This window comes from Anabrus simplex, chromosome 1 (assembly GCF_040414725.1).
Source record: "Anabrus simplex isolate iqAnaSimp1 chromosome 1, ASM4041472v1, whole genome shotgun sequence".
Lineage (NCBI taxonomy): Eukaryota > Metazoa > Arthropoda > Insecta > Orthoptera > Tettigoniidae > Anabrus > Anabrus simplex.
The window spans coordinates 1,335,315,493-1,335,336,009 of record NC_090265.1 but is presented as its reverse complement, the minus strand read 5'-3'; the positions used below and the strand labels follow the sequence as shown (position 1 = coordinate 1,335,336,009).

General features: G+C 39.7%; 1 protein-coding gene across 1 annotated transcript in view; it reads left to right on the top strand.

Annotated features, from left to right (window-relative positions):
- LOC136858318 (fibrillin-2) overlaps positions 1-20,517 on the top strand; it is a 164,115-nt gene that overhangs the window by 130,785 nt on the left and 12,813 nt on the right. Inside the window, exon 6 of the mRNA XM_068225753.1 lies at positions 990-1,053. Coding sequence (XP_068081854.1) covers positions 990-1,053 — 64 coding nt within the window. The remainder of the gene's footprint in view (positions 1-989; positions 1,054-20,517) is intronic.

The following is a 20,517-nucleotide window of genomic DNA, read 5'->3' as shown; positions in this document are numbered from 1 at the left end:
GTGAACAAACAGACTAACGGATGACGCTGGACAGCAACATGTCAGTGATACCGCGTGAGAGCTGTCATCAGATAGGGCGTCAGATGCGCCTGAATTCGCGGGATGTTAACGTTACCAGAAAATGCACTGTTATTAAAGCTTTATTTTGGTGTCAATAAAACCCCATGTCACGCCAATCGTGTGTGTCAATTATTACCTCTCTACCTCCAATATTCCGTGAAGTACTGCCTCGTCAAATGTTAACGGACTTCTGTCTGTCTGTTTACTTGTACCACTGCAGACGTAGACAAGGTGCTCTGAGAATTGAATAACGTAATATCTCGCCATATTTCTTCAGTGAGTACAGAAAATTTCCTGGGTGATGGTGGGGAGAGCCACATTCAAGACGTCTCAGTAGCGGGATTCGAACTTTAGATCGACTCAGGACTATCTGGGAGTGCGAGTTACCGCACACAGCTACGAAGGTGAGCTTAGATAAGGAAAGCGAACCTGACTTGAAAAAATAGTGCCACCTTTCGTGTGTAATGTTCTTTTATTTATGACTCATCAGCGCTCTTTCCAGCGAGAATACTGAAAATATTTGCTTATTAATGATAAGATTCAAGTAATTACAATAGTGTTAGAATATTTACGTAAGGCTCATTCGCTAATTGATTTATTTAATTAAAACATATAATATAATAAAGAATAGGCCAAGGACACCCTCTGGAGAAGGGCAGGGGACAGTGCCAGCTCAATTAATATTCAGCGGGAGGGCAAAACGGATGAACACAATTGATGAGTTTCGTAAACACAATCAATGTATTGTCAAGTTATGGATGCCCTGTACGTTCTGTTCTATAGATGATCATTTTAACTTTGCTCCGAATGGTGTGTAAGAGAGAATGAATGAAAGGTCTGTATATTATTAAAATCTATACAATGCAATATCATATCCAGGAATGTCCGCTAATAACAATAACATAATATTGTGTGTCCTTCTTTTCCAGTTTGTCTTCAGTGAGCAGTTTCCACTCCAACCACACCAAGACAGCAGTAACCGTTAACACTACAGTAAGTTTCTGTTTATAATCTACTGCGTTCTTGGGGTCTCAGACTGAATGTTCAACGGATCCTAAACAGACCTACCATCATATGTTATAGCTAGATTATGCCAGGGGAGGTATGTTATAATCGATTTAATACTTATATTAACCCTTTGTAGATATATTAAAATGCAGAATTTCACGACCACTACAATTGTATATTGGGTGAATTAGATCATGTTATAAGCTGACGCGTTTCAATCTTGAGACAAGGATTGTTATCTGGGTTAGAACAATGAAATCGATCAATGGCAGTTGTCACTCCATGCCAACTAGATTCAACATAGAAAGAACCTGTCAGGTGCGCAGATCGCTGAGTCAAGAAGGAGGGCAGTCATTATATACTCAGTATATAGCTGTCGTCTTTGTTAAAATTATTCGGGTGTTCAGCCATTTCTATCGCCCCACGAATGACTCCAGGTGTAAAGCAGAATTTCCATCAATAAAATTATTTCAAGGTCGTTACGTATGGCATCTCTACATGTATGACTGGCATAAAGTAACGGCCTGTGATGTTCCTCAACCCTTGTTGTTACCTTTCTGCACGTTTGATCAACAAATACAGACAGACATGAACAAAGAATCATATATATTTGAACAATAAATCATATATATTGTGCCCTTTTAAGGCACCAAATGCGGTGATCTCTTCTCTCTTCTATGCGCCGGCTGCTCCTGTAATAAATGACATATAAAATCATACTCACCGCTGCATGTAGACTCTTCTTTCTCAGTTGTGCCCGTTCGATATCCCCGGAGAGGCCATCCGCTGATTGAGGAGTGAGGGAATGAAAAGAAAAAGGGGGGTAACTAACTAAAATGACGATACCCAAGACTGAATTAAAGTTTAAAATAAAAGACTAATTTATTCAAATAAAATGCAAAGTGCTGAAATGAACGTAAATTGAACTAGAGAAAAAGTGTAAACAAAGGAAAATAAATGACTAATAAAATATTAAAGATAGAAGGTCTGCCTTCCAAAACAATCATAACTGCCTGAATAAACTGACTGAAGGTCAAACACCTTAATTAAATATTCCAGACTATCTTGACATTGTCTTCAAGTTGAAATAAAATGACACTGTATAAAATTCTGGTCAGAACGACCACCTTCTTGAATTTACAAAATATCTAACAGAGAAACAAATCTCTCAAAATAAATTAATGAATTTAAAATAGTTGACTCACAAAAGTAAATTAAATTCTGTTACGTCGATCAATCCACTGACTTATAAGAGTTATTAAATGTTTAACACATGTTGCTCATTTGGGAAAAAATGCCCAAATTCAAATCATCTTGGACTGCGCTAAGCAAGTGTATCACTTAAGGAAATAATTCTTAGAAAACAGAACAAAACAACCATGAACATCTCTTCATTTCCTACATAACCTTTGTCTTATACAACACCTCATGATTAAACAAATCAATTATCGAAACATCACTCTGAGTGTATCCAACCACTCATCTACGTTAGCCTCCACTTGCTTGCCTGTGATAGACTGGACTCTTAAAATAAAACAAAATTAGGCCAAGTGCCTGATGTTAACATTATCGAATGACAGCGATCTTTGTACATTAAAATTTCTATTGACTTTGCCGCCAACTGCACTTCATTATAAATTCATATTTGTGGTATCACCACTAGATGGAGGCAGATACCATCTTATTTACCATTTCTTGCGGCAGTTTTATACAATTGGTTTATTTAAAGATCGCCTCATTTCAAAATAAAATGTAGTGGATTTTAAAAGAAAGTTTGGTAATTACTTGGCTGCCTGGTATGAGCATACCACTACTATTTCGACTGTGACATAATCGATGACCTCTAGATCTAACATCTAACATCTTATTTACATCATTACATTAATTAACGGAGAAACACTGCTCCGACAAAAAATACAGAAATCAAAACCAACTAGCCTAGCTGCACTTATCTATTTACAACAACAAAATATAAATAATTCACATGCGCTTGCGTCCTACAAATACGGTAAAGTTACAAACAGAAAGAAAGACAAATAAACAAAACTGGATCCCACCATCGCGGCCTACTGGAAATTAATAAGGATAGAAATGCGCAAAACAAACTCGGCGTTACCAGAAAATATACCCCGCTGCGGGTAGCAAAATATTGCGAATTTGACGGCAATCTCAAAATTTCAGACGACAAATGTCTGGAAATAAAATTATCTAACCTTGATGGAAAATTTTACTGTAATTTCACGTCATCCGTGACTGCATAAATATTCAAAACACATTGACTCGTCGCTCCGTTCACATTGTACACTGGCTAGCATTATTTATCGAGCATCTATTCTCCCTGGAATTATTTAACAAATGCAGGCTCCTGCCTGTAGTATCATAACCCATGTCGTAACACATTTAACGCACGTGGTTAAATTCTTCATTTCACACTTCTTATTTATTCATTTATTCGCGACGTCATTATTATTCATATTCTCACAGTACGGCCTCGCTCGTACCCGGCGGGCAAAAATATCTGTCGTGCACATTACGACTTCTCATGTAAATTCAAGACATGGTTCAACTATCATATTTCCATCATCAACGTAGATCATCAGGGATATTAAATCTAGCTCAAAATCTCTCGATCATTCACTGTTAACACATCACAAAAATCACAGAGCTGACTCATCAATGGCGCTCATTGTTACTATATTAAAAAAAACAAGTGACGAGATTGCCTCTCAAAACACAAATGTTGAAACGTGCGCAACCGCGACTACAGAAATAAGAAAAATTCGCGTCTACCCAAAAATCGTCGCAAAATACGCGGGATAAAAATACAAATCGAAACCGGTCATCTAAAGGATGATTCCGCCACATAAAACAAACTGAAATGCGCAAAACAGCAAATAAACATTGAAAAACATCGCGGCGGTGTCCATAACATCAAAAACTCCAACAAAGAAAAATATGACTCAAAAAAAACCATCGATCTAAAATCATGATGAACAATAAAAAAATCAACTGGCATTACACTCGTAGATCAAAACAATAGCTGCCTAACTGTCAAAATGACATCCTACAGAAAATCAACCATAAACACGCAAACAAACATCTACTTAAAACAAAGAACACAAAAAACTAAGCCTATCTGAAAGTGCAACATTAACATAATTATATTATTATATTATATTATTATTATTATTATATTATTATTATTATTATTATTATTATTATTATTATTATTATTCCTAGTAGTATTATCATAAACTGTGAATTATTTACAACTCTACCTAGTACCCTAAACTACACTGATCATCGATTTTGCCACGGTACTACATATTATTTACATGATTTAATTATGCTCATACCTGTATGGTGGAAGCAGGTCAGTTCACCCACCGGCCCCCGTCATGGTGGAAATTAGAATTCCATCTTCAGGTTGATGTGGTATTCCAGATTTTTATTACACACGCAAATTTGACACATTCTTGCCATGCCGTGACACACGATTATATTAGCATAAAAAACACTCGCATTTCTCTCACTCCCGTGAAAGTTTAGAAGATGCCGCTGCAGCCTCCTGCTTGCTGTGTAGATGAAGGTCGCCTCGCTTCCTACCTGCAAACCCTGCTGGCCTTCCTTCGCTCCCTCAGCTTTGTTTACCTTCAGCTTATAGTACGTTCACCTTACTGGGACATAACTTTCCCCTCAAGGTTTGCCATTGCGGCATCCATTGAATAAAGTCAATCACCTTCCCGTCTGTATTACTAGTCTCTGCCCATAAACATCTCGCTTGCCAAACAGTTTGTAGAATGGTAGAAACAAGCTAAAAATGCAATTTATGTTGTGGAGACAATCTTATACTGATCTCACATGTAACACTCCCCGCTGGTTAGAAATGTTTTTATGTAAACCTGCTGGAAACATGGACTTGTTTCCCTCGACTAGTAATGTGAGTTCATTTAAGTTGAAAGTGTAATTCTTCCCTACACTCCCTGCATTTCCAGTAAAAGTCTGTGAAAGTGTTCATTTCCTGAAATGCTATTCTCTCACGTAAATACTATAAGGCTTTCTAAATGCCTACAAGTGTCTAATCGCTTTCGTACCAGCCAAAATAAAACTGACTAAAATGCATTTTGCTGAACAGTCTGTCACTCTGTCAAAACGTAGATTCACTGAGAATACTGAAGTAACACCAAAAGTACTCAAGACAATAACTGAGAGTATTCAAAACAACTGTGACCTGAGAACTTTAGAAACACTTGAGAGTGACTCAAACACTGAGAATTCTAGAATACACGATTCAAAACACTGATAACTTGGAATGACTGAGAGTTCTGAAAACACACTGAGAAGTAACTGATAATAACTGAGAATAACTGAGAATAACTGAGAGTTCGACCCTCTGGTCGCTGGGTTTTATAAAATTTTCCCCCACCACCAGGAAAATAGTTCCGTAGAAGGGATGTGGCGTAATAATCTAGTCCTTGGGAGCGCTTTCTCGTACATCCGTAGGTTATGGTCTTCAGATTTTATACTCGAAACTTCCTAAATTCTGTCCGACTCACATGTGATATTGCGCCGCGGGAAATGATCATAGAGTACTCCACACGATGATGCGCGTCATTGGTGTTATTTTCTTCCGGTGGATGGTCTCATTCAGCCATCATGGCTCCTTATTCTGGGTTCACTTACTCCTCCGTTTGAAGTTGAATTCTATTAATTAGGCACTGATTAATCACAGATTGGCACTGATAATTCACCAAATATTACAACGAAGTTAGGACACTGTTTTTCACTACCACCTCGGGTTTCAGATCGCGAGATACTGATAGTAGATCTCCCGGTATGACAACTCATTCAAATTTAGAATATTCTGATTGGCTGAGACTTTCGCGCTCTTCCAAAACGTACTGCATCCGCTTCCTCCCACGAATTGGCGGTTACAGTCGTTGGTCCTCTATTGTCCTAGCTAAATAGGTCAGGCTTCACCGCGTGCTTTTCTCATGAGAACGAACAGCAAGTGCCCACTCCCTGGCGGTGTCATAAAATTTATTGGGAGGGTGGTTTACAATCTGGTCGTGTCTAGAGAAGAGTTTCATGGATTCTCTCGCCGTCAGGCTGGCGCCAGAAAGTTCCTTTGTGCCTACTAGTTTCACAGCCTTACTGTGGTATCTCATATGTGAAATATTACAATTTAATTATGAATTAAATTAGGCAAAATCGCTTATGGGTGCAATGCCCCCTTACGCCGTTAGAAATCTTACGCGATAGTGGAAGATTTCTCAATTCAACCAATGATATTCTAGACATACTTGCAGCCATAAGCGAATGTATACTTCTGACTATAAAGTATACCTCTGCTTATGTCTGAGTTTTTCTCTGATTTCTCTCTCTAAAAGTTTGTTCTCTTTCTCGAGGTCATCTGCAATCTGTTTCATGACTGCTAGTATCTCGGCTGAGTTCTGTTCGCATTGCGGACAATTCTCTTCTGTCTGTTGACCTGTCTCAGTCTCGAAATGACTGTCGTCTCCTGGGTTTGTTGATAGGGTTTCCTGGTCATCTTCTTCTTCTGCTTCGGTACACGGGTCATCATCATCATCTTCTTCTTCTGCTTCGGTACACGGGTCATCATCATCATCTTCTTCTTCTGCTTCGGTACACGGGTCATCATCATCATCTTCTTCTTCCGTGCCGGAACTTGTGTCTTCTCCTGCGTTTGAGCTCCTTGGTTTCTCCACGAGATTTACTTGAGCTGCGCCTGGTGCTATATTATATGTTCGAAGATTTGCTGCATTCATAATCACTTCATTCTCCCCATCTAAACTACTAATTTTATATGCATTGTTTTGCATATCCTGGACAATGCGGTAAGGACCGATGTACAATGGTGCGAATTTTGCATAATACTTCCTTTCAGGATCGGAGATGGCTGGTCTACGGATCAATACCATTTCACCTTCCCTTAATGGCTTGTGGAATTTTTTTTTACGAACTCTCCTCAGCCTGCGGTCAGCTTGCTCTCTTAAGTGGTCTCGTACCTGCTGTATACATAGCTCCGGAGATAATTGGGGTTCAGGCGGACAATTAACGACTGGTCCCCACGGCCTGGCTGGTTGTAAGCCACTATGCACTGTGGCTGGGATTTTCGCTGTTGCTTCATGGACAGTATTATTTATGCAGTCAGTGATCAATGGGAGAATATCGACCCATCGCCAATGTTGTTCTGGTATATAAATTCTGCTGAATTTTGCGATGACTTTCATTACTCTTTCTGCCGGGTTCGACTCTGGGTGACGTGTTGAACTCAGAACATGCTGTATTCCTAATTGCCTTAAACCTGTTTTGAACTCAGCGGAGGTGAACTGTGTTCCGTGATCTGTCAGTAATTTTTCCGGTTTTCCCATGGCCGGAATTATTTCCCTATTAATGCATCTTAAAACTGACCTAGTATTGGCCTTTTGCATTGGAGAAAGGTTTGTAAATTTGGAAAATACATCCATGGTGACTAATATGAACTGATTTCCTCTCCGTGATTTCGGGATTTTTCCATAAATATCCATCGCGAATAACTCACGGGGCTTTGACGGTAGAATGGGAATTGGTTTCTGTTTTAAAAGGTAGGAGTTCGCCTTGACACGCTGGCAAGTGTCGCATGTAACTATTGCATCCCTGACAGTTTTCCTTAGGTCTTTCCAGGTGAAAGTTTCCTGAATTGTGGCGACGGTCTTATCAATACCTCCATGCCCAATAACACGGTGTACATGCCATATCAGCTCTTCCTGCAATTCTTTCGGGACGACAATCTTTAATTTAGTATGATCCTTATCTGCATATTTTAACAATTGATTATTTAACAATCTGTATTCTTGTGCGGCCTTGTGAATTTCGTCATAACGAGGGTCTCCTTGTGGAATTGCTCCTTGGAAATACTGGATAATCGGCTGTAAGATTGGATCAGCCTGTTGAAAGGTTGGTAACTGGCTCAATCGGAGTAATACATTTCGGTCTTCCTGGGTTAAGTCCACATAATTTACCTGCTCTTCACGTTTATTTGGGTTCCTGCTCAAGGCGTCTGCTAGAATGTTTGCCTTGCCGGTACAATGTTCAATGGTAAAATTAAATTGCTGCACGAACAGTGACCATCTAGTAATTCTGTCAGATGAAACAGCTGATTTTAACATGAACGTTAAAGCTTTATGGTCAGTTCTTATGACGATTGAAAATCCATAAATAACTTTCCGCCAGTGCTGTAGGGCTTGGACTATGGCTAGCATTTCCAGCTCTGTAGTGGTGTAGTTCCGTTCGTGCGACCTCAATTTTCTACTATAAAAGCCTAAATAGTCCTTGGTTTTACATTCATTGTCCTGTTCCTGGAATAAAACTGCACCTATGCCCACTTTAGATGCGTCTGTCTGAAGGATAAATGGTCTGTTAAAATCAGGATAGGCTAATTGTATACTCCTGGCTAACAGTTCTTTGGTACTTGAGAACGCTGTCTCTGCTTCCTGTGTCCATTTCCATCTGTTATTTTTACATAGCAGGTCTTGTAGTGGTGCTACGACTTCGGTGAAATTTTTACAGTGTTCTCTAAAGAATTGACACATACCAAGGAATTGTCGGATATGTTTCACCTTGGTAGGTCTAGGGAAGTTACTTATCGCTTCTAACTTTACCGGATTTGGTCGGATTCCCTTGCCGTCTATCACGTGTCCTAGGAATAGGATTTCCGGCTGACAGAAGTGTGATTTCTTGATATTCACCTTGAATCCAGTTTCTATAAGGTTTTTAAACAGTTTACTTAAATTTTGGAGGTTTTCTTCAAAGGTTTTAGTTCCAATTATCATGTCATCGATGTACAAAGTAGTAACTGCTTTGACTTCGTCTGTTAGGTTCCTGTCAAGTGCCCGTATGAGAGCGCTGGAAGAGTTGCGTGTTCCGAACGGAAGTCTTTCAAAGACATAGGTCTGTTGATCAAACATAAACCCTGTTAGTAACTTCGACTTATCATGCAGAAGGATATGGTGAAAAGAACTGGTCAGGTCTACACCTGTGAAAACTTCCATGTCTCTAAATCGACGAATTGCGTCCTTAATAGGCATGGCTTGATCATTCTCCGGGATTAATTTGGAGTTTAATTGACGAGCATCGAGGCACAGCCTCAGGGAATTGTCGGCTTTCTTTACTATGACAAGGCTGTTCACGTACGGGGTAGGTCGCTTCGAGATGATCCCGTTTTCTTCCATTTGTTTGATAATTTGCTTGACCTCCTCGTGGTATTTCTCTGGCACTGGATACGGCTTACGTTTGTATGGTTCCCAGTCCAAAACATTGAAAACATATGTAAAATTAGGGATAAGGCCTACTTTGGAATCGAACACGGCCTGATGTTCAATTAAGAAGGCTCTTAATTGATCTTTCTGTTCTTTCGTTCCTTTGAACTCTGCAACTTTGTCATTGATTAAATTTTCAATATCTTCTGCAGTATCAACCATAAAAATGTCGGTAAAAATCCCCTCATGGTCCAAAATATTTAACTGTTCATCCGCATGCTCGGCTCTTAAGATATCGTGGAAGTCTCCGTCAGTACTATTAACTGCTTCGTCCTCTTCATCAGTTTCCGGATTTATTGCCACCTTGTCATGGCCTCCATTCCTTCGGAATCTCACCACGCCCCCTGCAAGGTCAATAACGGCATGTGTATCCCTTAGAAAATCAGCTCCAAGAATTACGTTGTAATTAACTCTGGCCATTATGATAAATGTATGACTGTAGGTTGAGCTCCCTATTGTCATCTCCAGGTATGTCTGGGACTTACAGGTAGTCACCCTGTCTGGCACAATCCCTTTTATTTTTACTGTCGAGACCGGGATCTCAGGTAGGCTCATTCTCTCTTTCAAATCATTAAACAGATTCCTCGAAATAATGCTGATACTCGCACCAGTATCTAAAAGTCCTAAAATGCTTGTTTCATTAATTTTGACTTTAATCACAGGTAGAGGTAAAATTTGTGGGCTCTCCTGCTTGAATTCATCACTTAATAAGTCCTCAGACTGCGCTATCCATGAATCTACCTTCGCTACTTCCCACTCTTCATTCTCAATGGTAAAATTTGTGGCTGAGTCAGTGTCTAATGGAGCTACTAATTCGAAATTGAAGTTTTTTTTTTCCTAGCACCGGTCCCCTCGTACGTCGGTGCATTCGGATTGAGTGGTCTGCGGTCCTCGCTTCCTCTCCTTCTTGTTTGCTGGAACTCAAGGCTTTCGGCCCCCATGATATCCGGGTTCATGTCTTGGGATTCGATCGCCTGCTTCCACGGATCGCGCTGCTGTTTGTTACTCAGGTCATTGATGTACCGGCGCCCCTCTTGGTACCTTGGGTCCGAGTTCCTATCTCGCTGGTAATTCCTTCTCTCATTCCATCTCCTTTCAGGGTCGCGATAGTAAGGCCTATCTCTTCCTGCATTTTCCCATCGCCTTCTGTCACGTGAGAGGTACCTCCTTTGGTATGGCTGCCTGTCTTGGTAGCGCGGTCGCCTGTCTGGGTAGTTAGGTTTTCTAAACCACGGACGTTGGATTTCTTCCTCCTGGCGTCTCGTGTTCGTCTCTCGCCGCGGTACAGCGCCTGAATTCGGGCCGTTTACCTGCACATTGCCTCGTGCATTTTCGCTGGTGGCATTAGCTAGGTACGCCCTATGTTCCTGCGTTTGCCTGGTCACTCTCTGCGGTACATTATTACTGGATGTAGCGTCTAGCTCCCTTAAGATAGCCTCAACTTGGGCTGGATCATCGACCCTCGCTGTAATGAGCATTCTCTGCACATCCGACGGAAATTGTTTGATTATCGTCTGAACGATCTCTGCGTCTGACACTGGAGAATCTAATTGCCTAAGTTTGACGAGCTGCGTTAGGAAGAAGTCTAAGTATCGTGTGGGCTGTGTCGACATGTACTTGCGAGTGTACAAGTCCATTCTGAGTGCCTGTTGTGTGGATAAGGACCAGTACCTTTCGAGGAAAGCCTTCTCGAAATCTGCGAACGTCTTAAAAGTATCTACGAAACCGTAGTACCAGGTCTTTGCCTGTCCTTCGAGATATTTTTCTACTATGCGTAGTTTCTTTTCTTCAGGGGCTTTAATGTCTTGGAAATATTGTTTCAATTCCCTAAGATAGACTTTTGGTGTTATTTGTGACGTTCCACTGAATTTCTTCGGTTGGTCGTCACTCGTACGCACGATGTTTATGATTTGCGTGGAAGCTTCAGTTCTTTGCGTACTTTCGGGCATTGTCCTTTCCATGTTAAATATTTGGGTTATTGGCTCGCTCTGTGTCGGCTCGTGCTGCTGCATCCTACTTTCTCTGGCTACTTGGGACTCGGCCTGTTTGTCGACTAACATCTTGACCAAGGTCGACAAGTTTTCGCTCTGGGTCTTAATTGCCTGGATTTTTCCCTCTATGACCTCGTCAACTTCCTGTCTTACTGACTGCTCGCTGAGTGTAATCGCACCCTCAGTCTCTGCTATCTTTTCTGTCAGTTCGGTTAACCTCTTGGTAATATCCTGGGTCTCCGACTTTAAGGTCATGATTTCGTGGCTCGTTTTCTCCTGCTTCTCTACAACCTGTACGCATACTTTATCCATTTCTTTCCTATTCTCGTCCTCAATTTTATCTATCCGCTCCTCCAAGAGTATCAAACCTCGAGCTAAGTCCTTGCCTTGATCTTGCACCATTACCCTAGTTTCCCTCATGCTTTCCTCAACAGTCGCGCTGTGGCTGTCTAACTGCTCTTGTATCTGTGCTTGTGCATCGGCTAACTTCTTTATCTCTTCCATCGTCTCCTGCCTGTTTGCATTACACGCCTGCATGAGTTTATCCTGGTTTTCCCGTAACTCTTTTTTCAGTTCGACCTGGCTTTTTATGAACTTCTCCTCGAGTTTTATCTCATACTGTTTAAATTCTTCCAAGACCTGCCCGTGTACTGCCTCTACTTTATTCGCAAGTTCGGCTTGGCTACTCTCAATCTTATTTACAAGTTCTACCTGGCTGGATTTCAATTCGTCTGCTAATCCTGTTTGGCTACTTTCTACCTTGTTTACAAGTTCAGTAGCTAATTCTGTTTGGCTAGTTTCTATCTTATTCGACAGTTCGGCCTGACTTGATTTCAACTCACTAGTTGTTACACTTAAATCGTTAATGGTTTTAATCAACCTGTCCCACTGCTCCTGGCTAATCGACATTTTATATGCTGAGAGAATACGACTGAGACCATCAGGATCCCCAACATACTTCCAATACATGCAAGACACAGTAATCACCAATACAAAACAATTTTATCCTAAACTTGGATAAAATTATACAAACATATCATTTATAATTAATACCACTACTTGTCAAACAGTTTATCACAGCATTCATATTTATCAACACTCAGTAAATCTATGTTCATGGCTGTTAGTCTGGGTACAAAATAAATAAAATGTAAAACGCACAGTCCCGGGGATAAGCAAATCTAGCCCCTAAAGGTGGGCGCCACGCTTTTCACTCCTCACTCCGGCCCCTGTGCCCTTTTAAGGCACCAAATGCGGTGATCTCTTCTCTCTTCTATGCGCCGGCTGCTCCTGTAATAAATGACATATAAAATCATACTCACCGCTGCATGTAGACTCTTCTTTCTCAGTTGTGCCCGTTCGATATCCCCGGAGAGGCCATCCGCTGATTGAGGAGTGAGGGAATGAAAAGAAAAAGGGGGGTAACTAACTAAAATGACGATACCCAAGACTGAATTAAAGTTTAAAATAAAAGACTAATTTATTCAAATAAAATGCAAAGTGCTGAAATGAACGTAAATTGAACTAGAGAAAAAGTGTAAACAAAGGAAAATAAATGACTAATAAAATATTAAAGATAGAAGGTCTGCCTTCCAAAACAATCATAACTGCCTGAATAAACTGACTGAAGGTCAAACACCTTAATTAAATATTCCAGACTATCTTGACATTGTCTTCAAGTTGAAATAAAATGACACTGTATAAAATTCTGGTCAGAACGACCACCTTCTTGAATTTACAAAATATCTAACAGAGAAACAAATCTCTCAAAATAAATTAATGAATTTAAAATAGTTGACTCACAAAAGTAAATTAAATTCTGTTACGTCGATCAATCCACTGACTTATAAGAGTTATTAAATGTTTAACACATGTTGCTCATTTGGGAAAAAATGCCCAAATTCAAATCATCTTGGACTGCGCTAAGCAAGTGTATCACTTAAGGAAATAATTCTTAGAAAACAGAACAAAACAACCATGAACATCTCTTCATTTCCTACATAACCTTTGTCTTATACAACACCTCATGATTAAACAAATCAATTATCGAAACATCACTCTGAGTGTATCCAACCACTCATCTACGTTAGCCTCCACTTGCTTGCCTGTGATAGACTGGACTCTTAAAATAAAACAAAATTAGGCCAAGTGCCTGATGTTAACATTATCGAATGACAGCGATCTTTGTACATTAAAATTTCTATTGACTTTGCCGCCAACTGCACTTCATTATAAATTCATATTTGTGGTATCACCACTAGATGGAGGCAGATACCATCTTATTTACCATTTCTTGCGGCAGTTTTATACAATTGGTTTATTTAAAGATCGCCTCATTTCAAAATAAAATGTAGTGGATTTTAAAAGAAAGTTTGGTAATTACTTGGCTGCCTGGTATGAGCATACCACTACTATTTCGACTGTGACATAATCGATGACCTCTAGATCTAACATCTAACATCTTATTTACATCATTACATTAATTAACGGAGAAACACTGCTCCGACAAAAAATACAGAAATCAAAACCAACTAGCCTAGCTGCACTTATCTATTTACAACAACAAAATATAAATAATTCACATGCGCTTGCGTCCTACAAATACGGTAAAGTTACAAACAGAAAGAAAGACAAATAAACAAAACTGGATCCCACCATCGCGGCCTACTGGAAATTAATAAGGATAGAAATGCGCAAAACAAACTCGGCGTTACCAGAAAATATACCCCGCTGCGGGTAGCAAAATATTGCGAATTTGACGGCAATCTCAAAATTTCAGACGACAAATGTCTGGAAATAAAATTATCTAACCTTGATGGAAAATTTTACTGTAATTTCACGTCATCCGTGACTGCATAAATATTCAAAACACATTGACTCGTCGCTCCGTTCACATTGTACACTGGCTAGCATTATTTATCGAGCATCTATTCTCCCTGGAATTATTTAACAAATGCAGGCTCCTGCCTGTAGTATCATAACCCATGTCGTAACACATTTAACGCACGTGGTTAAATTCTTCATTTCACACTTCTTATTTATTCATTTATTCGCGACGTCATTATTATTCATATTCTCACAGTACGGCCTCGCTCGTACCCGGCGGGCAAAAATATCTGTCGTGCACATTACGACTTCTCATGTAAATTCAAGACATGGTTCAACTATCATATTTCCATCATCAACGTAGATCATCAGGGATATTAAATCTAGCTCAAAATCTCTCGATCATTCACTGTTAACACATCACAAAAATCACAGAGCTGACTCATCAATGGCGCTCATTGTTACTATATTAAAAAAAACAAGTGACGAGATTGCCTCTCAAAACACAAATGTTGAAACGTGCGCAACCGCGACTACAGAAATAAGAAAAATTCGCGTCTACCCAAAAATCGTCGCAAAATACGCGGGATAAAAATACAAATCGAAACCGGTCATCTAAAGGATGATTCCGCCACATAAAACAAACTGAAATGCGCAAAACAGCAAATAAACATTGAAAAACATCGCGGCGGTGTCCATAACATCAAAAACTCCAACAAAGAAAAATATGACTCAAAAAAAACCATCGATCTAAAATCATGATGAACAATAAAAAAAATCAACTGGCATTACACTCGTAGATCAAAACAATAGCTGCCTAACTGTCAAAATGACATCCTACAGAAAATCAACCATAAACACGCAAACAAACATCTACTTAAAACAAAGAACACAAAAAACTAAGCCTATCTGAAAGTGCAACATTAACATAATTATATTATTATATTATATTATTATTATTATATTATTATTATTATTATTATTATTATTATTATTATTATTATTATTCCTAGTAGTATTATTATAAACTGTGAATTATTTACAACTCTACCTAGTACTCTAAACTACACTGATCATCGATTTTGCCACGGTACTACATATTATTTACATGATTTAATTATGCTCATACCTGTATGGTGGAAGCAGGTCAGTTCACCCACCGGCCCCCGTCATGGTGGAAATTAGAATTCCATCTTCAGGTTGATGTGGTATTCCAGATTTTTATTACACACGCAAATTTGACACATTCTTGCCATGCCGTGACACACGATTATATTAGCATAAAAAACACTCGCATTTCTCTCACTCCCGTGAAAGTTTAGAAGATGCCGCTGCAGCCTCCTGCTTGCTGTGTAGATGAAGGTCGCCTCGCTTCCTACCTGCAAACCCTGCTGGCCTTCCTTCGCTCCCTCAGCTTTGTTTACCTTCAGCTTATAGTACGTTCACCTTACTGGGACATAACTTTCCCCTCAAGGTTTGCCATTGCGGCATCCATTGAATAAAGTCAATCACCTTCCCGTCTGTATTACTAGTCTCTGCCCATAAACATCTCGCTTGCCAAACAGTTTGTAGAATGGTAGAAACAAGCTAAAAATGCAATTTATGTTGTGGAGACAATCTTATACTGATCTCACATGTAACACTCCCCGCTGGTTAGAAATGTTTTTATGTAAACCTGCTGGAAACATGGACTTGTTTCCCTCGACTAGTAATGTGAGTTCATTTAAGTTGAAAGTGTAATTCTTCCCTACACTCCCTGCATTTCCAGTAAAAGTCTGTGAAAGTGTTCATTTCCTGAAATGCTATTCTCTCACGTAAATACTATAAGGCTTTCTAAATGCCTACAAGTGTCTAATCGCTTTCGTACCAGCCAAAATAAAACTGACTAAAATGCATTTTGCTGAACAGTCTGTCACTCTGTCAAAACGTAGATTCACTGAGAATACTGAAGTAACACCAAAAGTACTCAAGACAATAACTGAGAGTATTCAAAACAACTGTGACCTGAGAACTTTAGAAACACTTGAGAGTGACTCAAACACTGAGAATTCTAGAATACACGATTCAAAACACTGATAACTTGGAATGACTGAGAGTTCTGAAAACACACTGAGAAGTAACTGATAATAACTGAGAATAACTGAGAATAACTGAGAGTTCGACCCTCTGGTCGCTGGGTTTTATAAAATTTTCCCCCACCACCAGGAAAATAGTTCCGTAGAAGGGATGTGGCGTAATAATCTAGTCCTTGGGAGCGCTTTCTCGTACATCCGTAGGTTATGGTCTTCAGATTTTATACTCGAAACTTCCTAAATTCTGTCCGACTCACATGTGATATTGCGCCGCGGGAAATGATCATAGAGTACTCCACACGATGATGCGCGTCATTGGTGTTATTTTCTTCCGGTGGATGGTCTCATTCAGCCATCATGGCTCCTTATTCTGGGTTCACTTACTCCTCCGTTTGAAGTTGAATTCTATTAATTAGGCACTGATTAATCACAGATTGGCACTGATAATTCACCAAATATTACAACGAAGTTAGGACACTGTTTTTCACTACCACCTCGGGTTTCAGATCGCGAGATACTGATAGTAGATCTCCCGGTATGACAACTCATTCAAATTTAGAATATTCTGATTGGCTGAGACTTTCGCACTCTTCCAAAACGTACTGCATCCGCTTCCTCCCACGAATTGGCGGTTACAGTCGTTGGTCCTCTATTGTCCTAGCTAAATAGGTCAGGCTTCACCGCGTGCTTTTCTCATGAGAACGAACAGCAAGTGCCCACTCCCTGGCGGTGTCATAAAATTTATTGGGAGGGTGGTTTACAATCTGGTCGTGTCTAGAGAAGAGTTTCATGGATTCTCTCGCCGTCAGGCTGGCGCCAGAAAGTTCCTTTGTGCCTACTAGTTTCACAGCCTTACTGTGGTATCTCATATGTGAAATATTACAATTTAATTATGAATTAAATTAGGCAAAATCGCTTATGGGTGCAATATATATATATATACCAGCACAGTTCCGACCAATATGATCTTTAACAGATAGCAACAAATCAAATTATATTAGGCCTTGCCCCTTATGGGGATATTGCTAACACTATCCGTAAAAAAAGTAAACTCGTGTCCTCATCCCGTGGTGGTGCAGCTCTTTTCAGGCACACCCCCGTTGGAGGTGAGCTGCATGTACCATTTTAACCACATACCAGCCCTCGTGCCACTCTTAACTTTCTGGCAGAACCGGGAATCGAACCCGAACCCCCGAGGACAACACTATCCGTGACAAACATGTATGCATGACAATAAGGCCAAACTCAGAGAAGGAGAATGATGCGACAATCTTTCTTTCGACTTAGGATTTAGCACCTCGTTAATCTGTTTCATTGAATAGCCATTGCTCTGGAATGTTTTGGTTAGGAACTCCAGTTCACCGTTTAACTTATCCACCTCTAAATCCTCCCTTGCTCGGCTGATAAAGGTCTTTTGTACAGCAAGCTTTAGGCAAGGATGGTGGTGAAAGGATCCATGGAGTTATCTATTGGTATGGATGGGTTTACGATAAACCTAAACACCTAAACTTTTATCTCATTTCCTAGGAACCAAAACATGCAAGAAACATCCTTTGTGGACCTCCTGTTGTGGTCATATGTCTGAACTCTTCCAACATATGCTTATTATAAGAATAACAAGCGTTAACTACATAATTTAAGCTACAAGCACCTGAAGTTCAATATCATGCCTATAAAGTAGTAGTTCATAACTTTTGGAGTAGATCTTTCCTGCCGGGACGAGCAACCACTGAACGGAAAGTCACAACTCATATAGCCGCATAGTCAGGAGGTCTCAACGGGCTGTGCTGAGTGCAGCAACAGCTAGAACAGCGGAAGGAGAGCAGACAGCACCTTCTTCTCCAAAATACGTTAAATGAAACTAGGTCTTATTGGGCTGCTTGCTTTCAGTCCTGCTACAGAGAGTCTAAAAGTGAAAGACAAGCATACCTGTACATTCTGCGTTTGCAGCATTTATGTGTGCTAATCATGTAAAGTGCATTATCTCAGTTTTTCTATAACACCTTTTTAATATTAAGAATATATAGCAATACATCCATACTTTTTCCACAATGCGCTGTCGAAATATCCGAGCAAATTGTTTGAATCTCAAATAGGACATACAGAGTCATACATAAGGGACTCCATTTTATGAATTTGTCAACCATATCCCTTCAGTCCAATTCTCGTTTGGTGAGTTTCGATGTCGAATCCTTCTTCATTAAAATATCCTTTGGCTCAGTGATGTCTGTCATTGATCAAATGTTTTCTGAAGACATTACCTAACTATTTTATCACTGTATGGTTTCTAGCTGTTTCTTCTGGTACGGACACTTTTTTATGAGTAGACTGACTGTGTGGTTATGAAAGCCCACTTTCGCCGGTAATGGCTAATATTTTTGTAAACAATTTTGAGGAGAAGCCTCATTCTCTAGCGTCCGCAATCGATGATTTGGTGGAGGAATATGTATGTTACGTTGAGTATAGACAGAAGGTCCTGAGAAACTATCTCACTTCCATGGACTGCGTAATTAACAACGCCCTTCAATTAAATTCACGACAGAGACGGAGTTGGATGGATCTTCTTGGGTGTTCTAGTGAGAAAGAAGCTGAACATTCCCTAGGGCACACTGCCTGCCGGAAGCCTGCCCATACAAATTGCTATTTCCCTGCAGATTATCACGATTATCCAGCTAAAAAGCTTCACGAAACTCACCACAAGAGCGAAACGCCCAAATTCCATCCTTCACTACCCATCTATAGATGTCTCAATTTAACATCATCATATCCATTCTGACACAGGTCACATTTGGCCTTTATATTCAATTATTGGCTTTATCAATGTCTTATATACTGCAATTTCATTTTGACTTCTTGACGTAGAATACGCATTTCCTTTTCATTTTTGTACTGTGCCACGCGTAGAATTTCGAGCGTCACAAGAGAACGCGTGACCTCGGCTTCGAAAGTTTGAAAATATAGACGATAGCTAAATGGATAATATACAATTAAGAAGTTAAAGGATCAAAATATTCTTTGAAATAATCTTCGATAATCTACGACATCATGACTTGTAATGGGGGTGTCCACCAATTTGAATTGAAATCGGGATTTTCGAAACGCAGTATAATTATTACAGTTCCCGAATCCATGGTGCTAGTGTTGCAAATGGTATCATCACATTTGTTTCGTAGTACTATATCGTAATAGCTACCTTTAGTGACCTCCGTAAATTGGTGACTAAATTTGAAAAAGTGTTAAATATCTTTTGTTTTAAGGGATCAGTATGTATACTTGTCCATGCGGGTAGAGGAACTGAGTAAACCCAAGAAGTGTGCAGTGCCAGAGAGTACCGGCCGCACAAGAAAGTATATCAGCCCAAATGTGAAAGTTGATAAACGTTTAATATTCATATGCAAATGGTGTACTTGAGAAGTTAGGAGCAGAGATGTAGTTGTTGAGGTGGCAAATCCATCCGACTCCTTTATGACAATTGGGATAATATGTTAGTGAATATATGGAGAAAGTAAGAAACATTAATATTAGAATATCGTCACTGTGAGCTTGGAGTAACAAGAGCGGTGATCGTGGAAGACAGGTCTGTGGAACCTTTACCATAACAAATAACATGCTAACTGCCTAAGCCAAGATTTTGTGGTGTAATGAGTTCTAGGATGTACTAAATTTAGACCAAGTTGTAAGAAAAATTCGAAACTACGTCACGAAATGAGGTAAAACACAGATTTAAGTCCATATGATAACTAGATATCAATAATTTGTTATAAGAATCCACATCAACTATATCAGAAATTGTTGTAAGCTTACTTTATTATGCACTTCATGGGGTGTTTCCTTCTGCTAAATAGTTTTCCACATGGTCACAAAATAATGAATCTCAGATCCATTTCTGGTAAGATAGTGTTGGTACAGCACCACGTCTTGTGGTATGGGCAAGAACAAAGTTGTTTCATTCATTCACACGTCTCAGTCTCATCCTAGATTTTAACTGACAATGTGAAAATGACAGATATGAGCGATGCTACTAAATCCTTCCTTATGCAGCCCCTGAGATGAATGTTTTGAAAGTGTCATTAATATCACTCATATGTTTGGTTGGTTAGTGCATTTCTGTCGTCTTGGCAGACTAACATGTAATAACACTTTCTGATTAACCGAGAAAAAAACGGGGAACTACTTAACTCCTTTTTCCCCAGTACCTTATCTTCTTCAGTTACACTTAGACTATCTTTGACATATAAT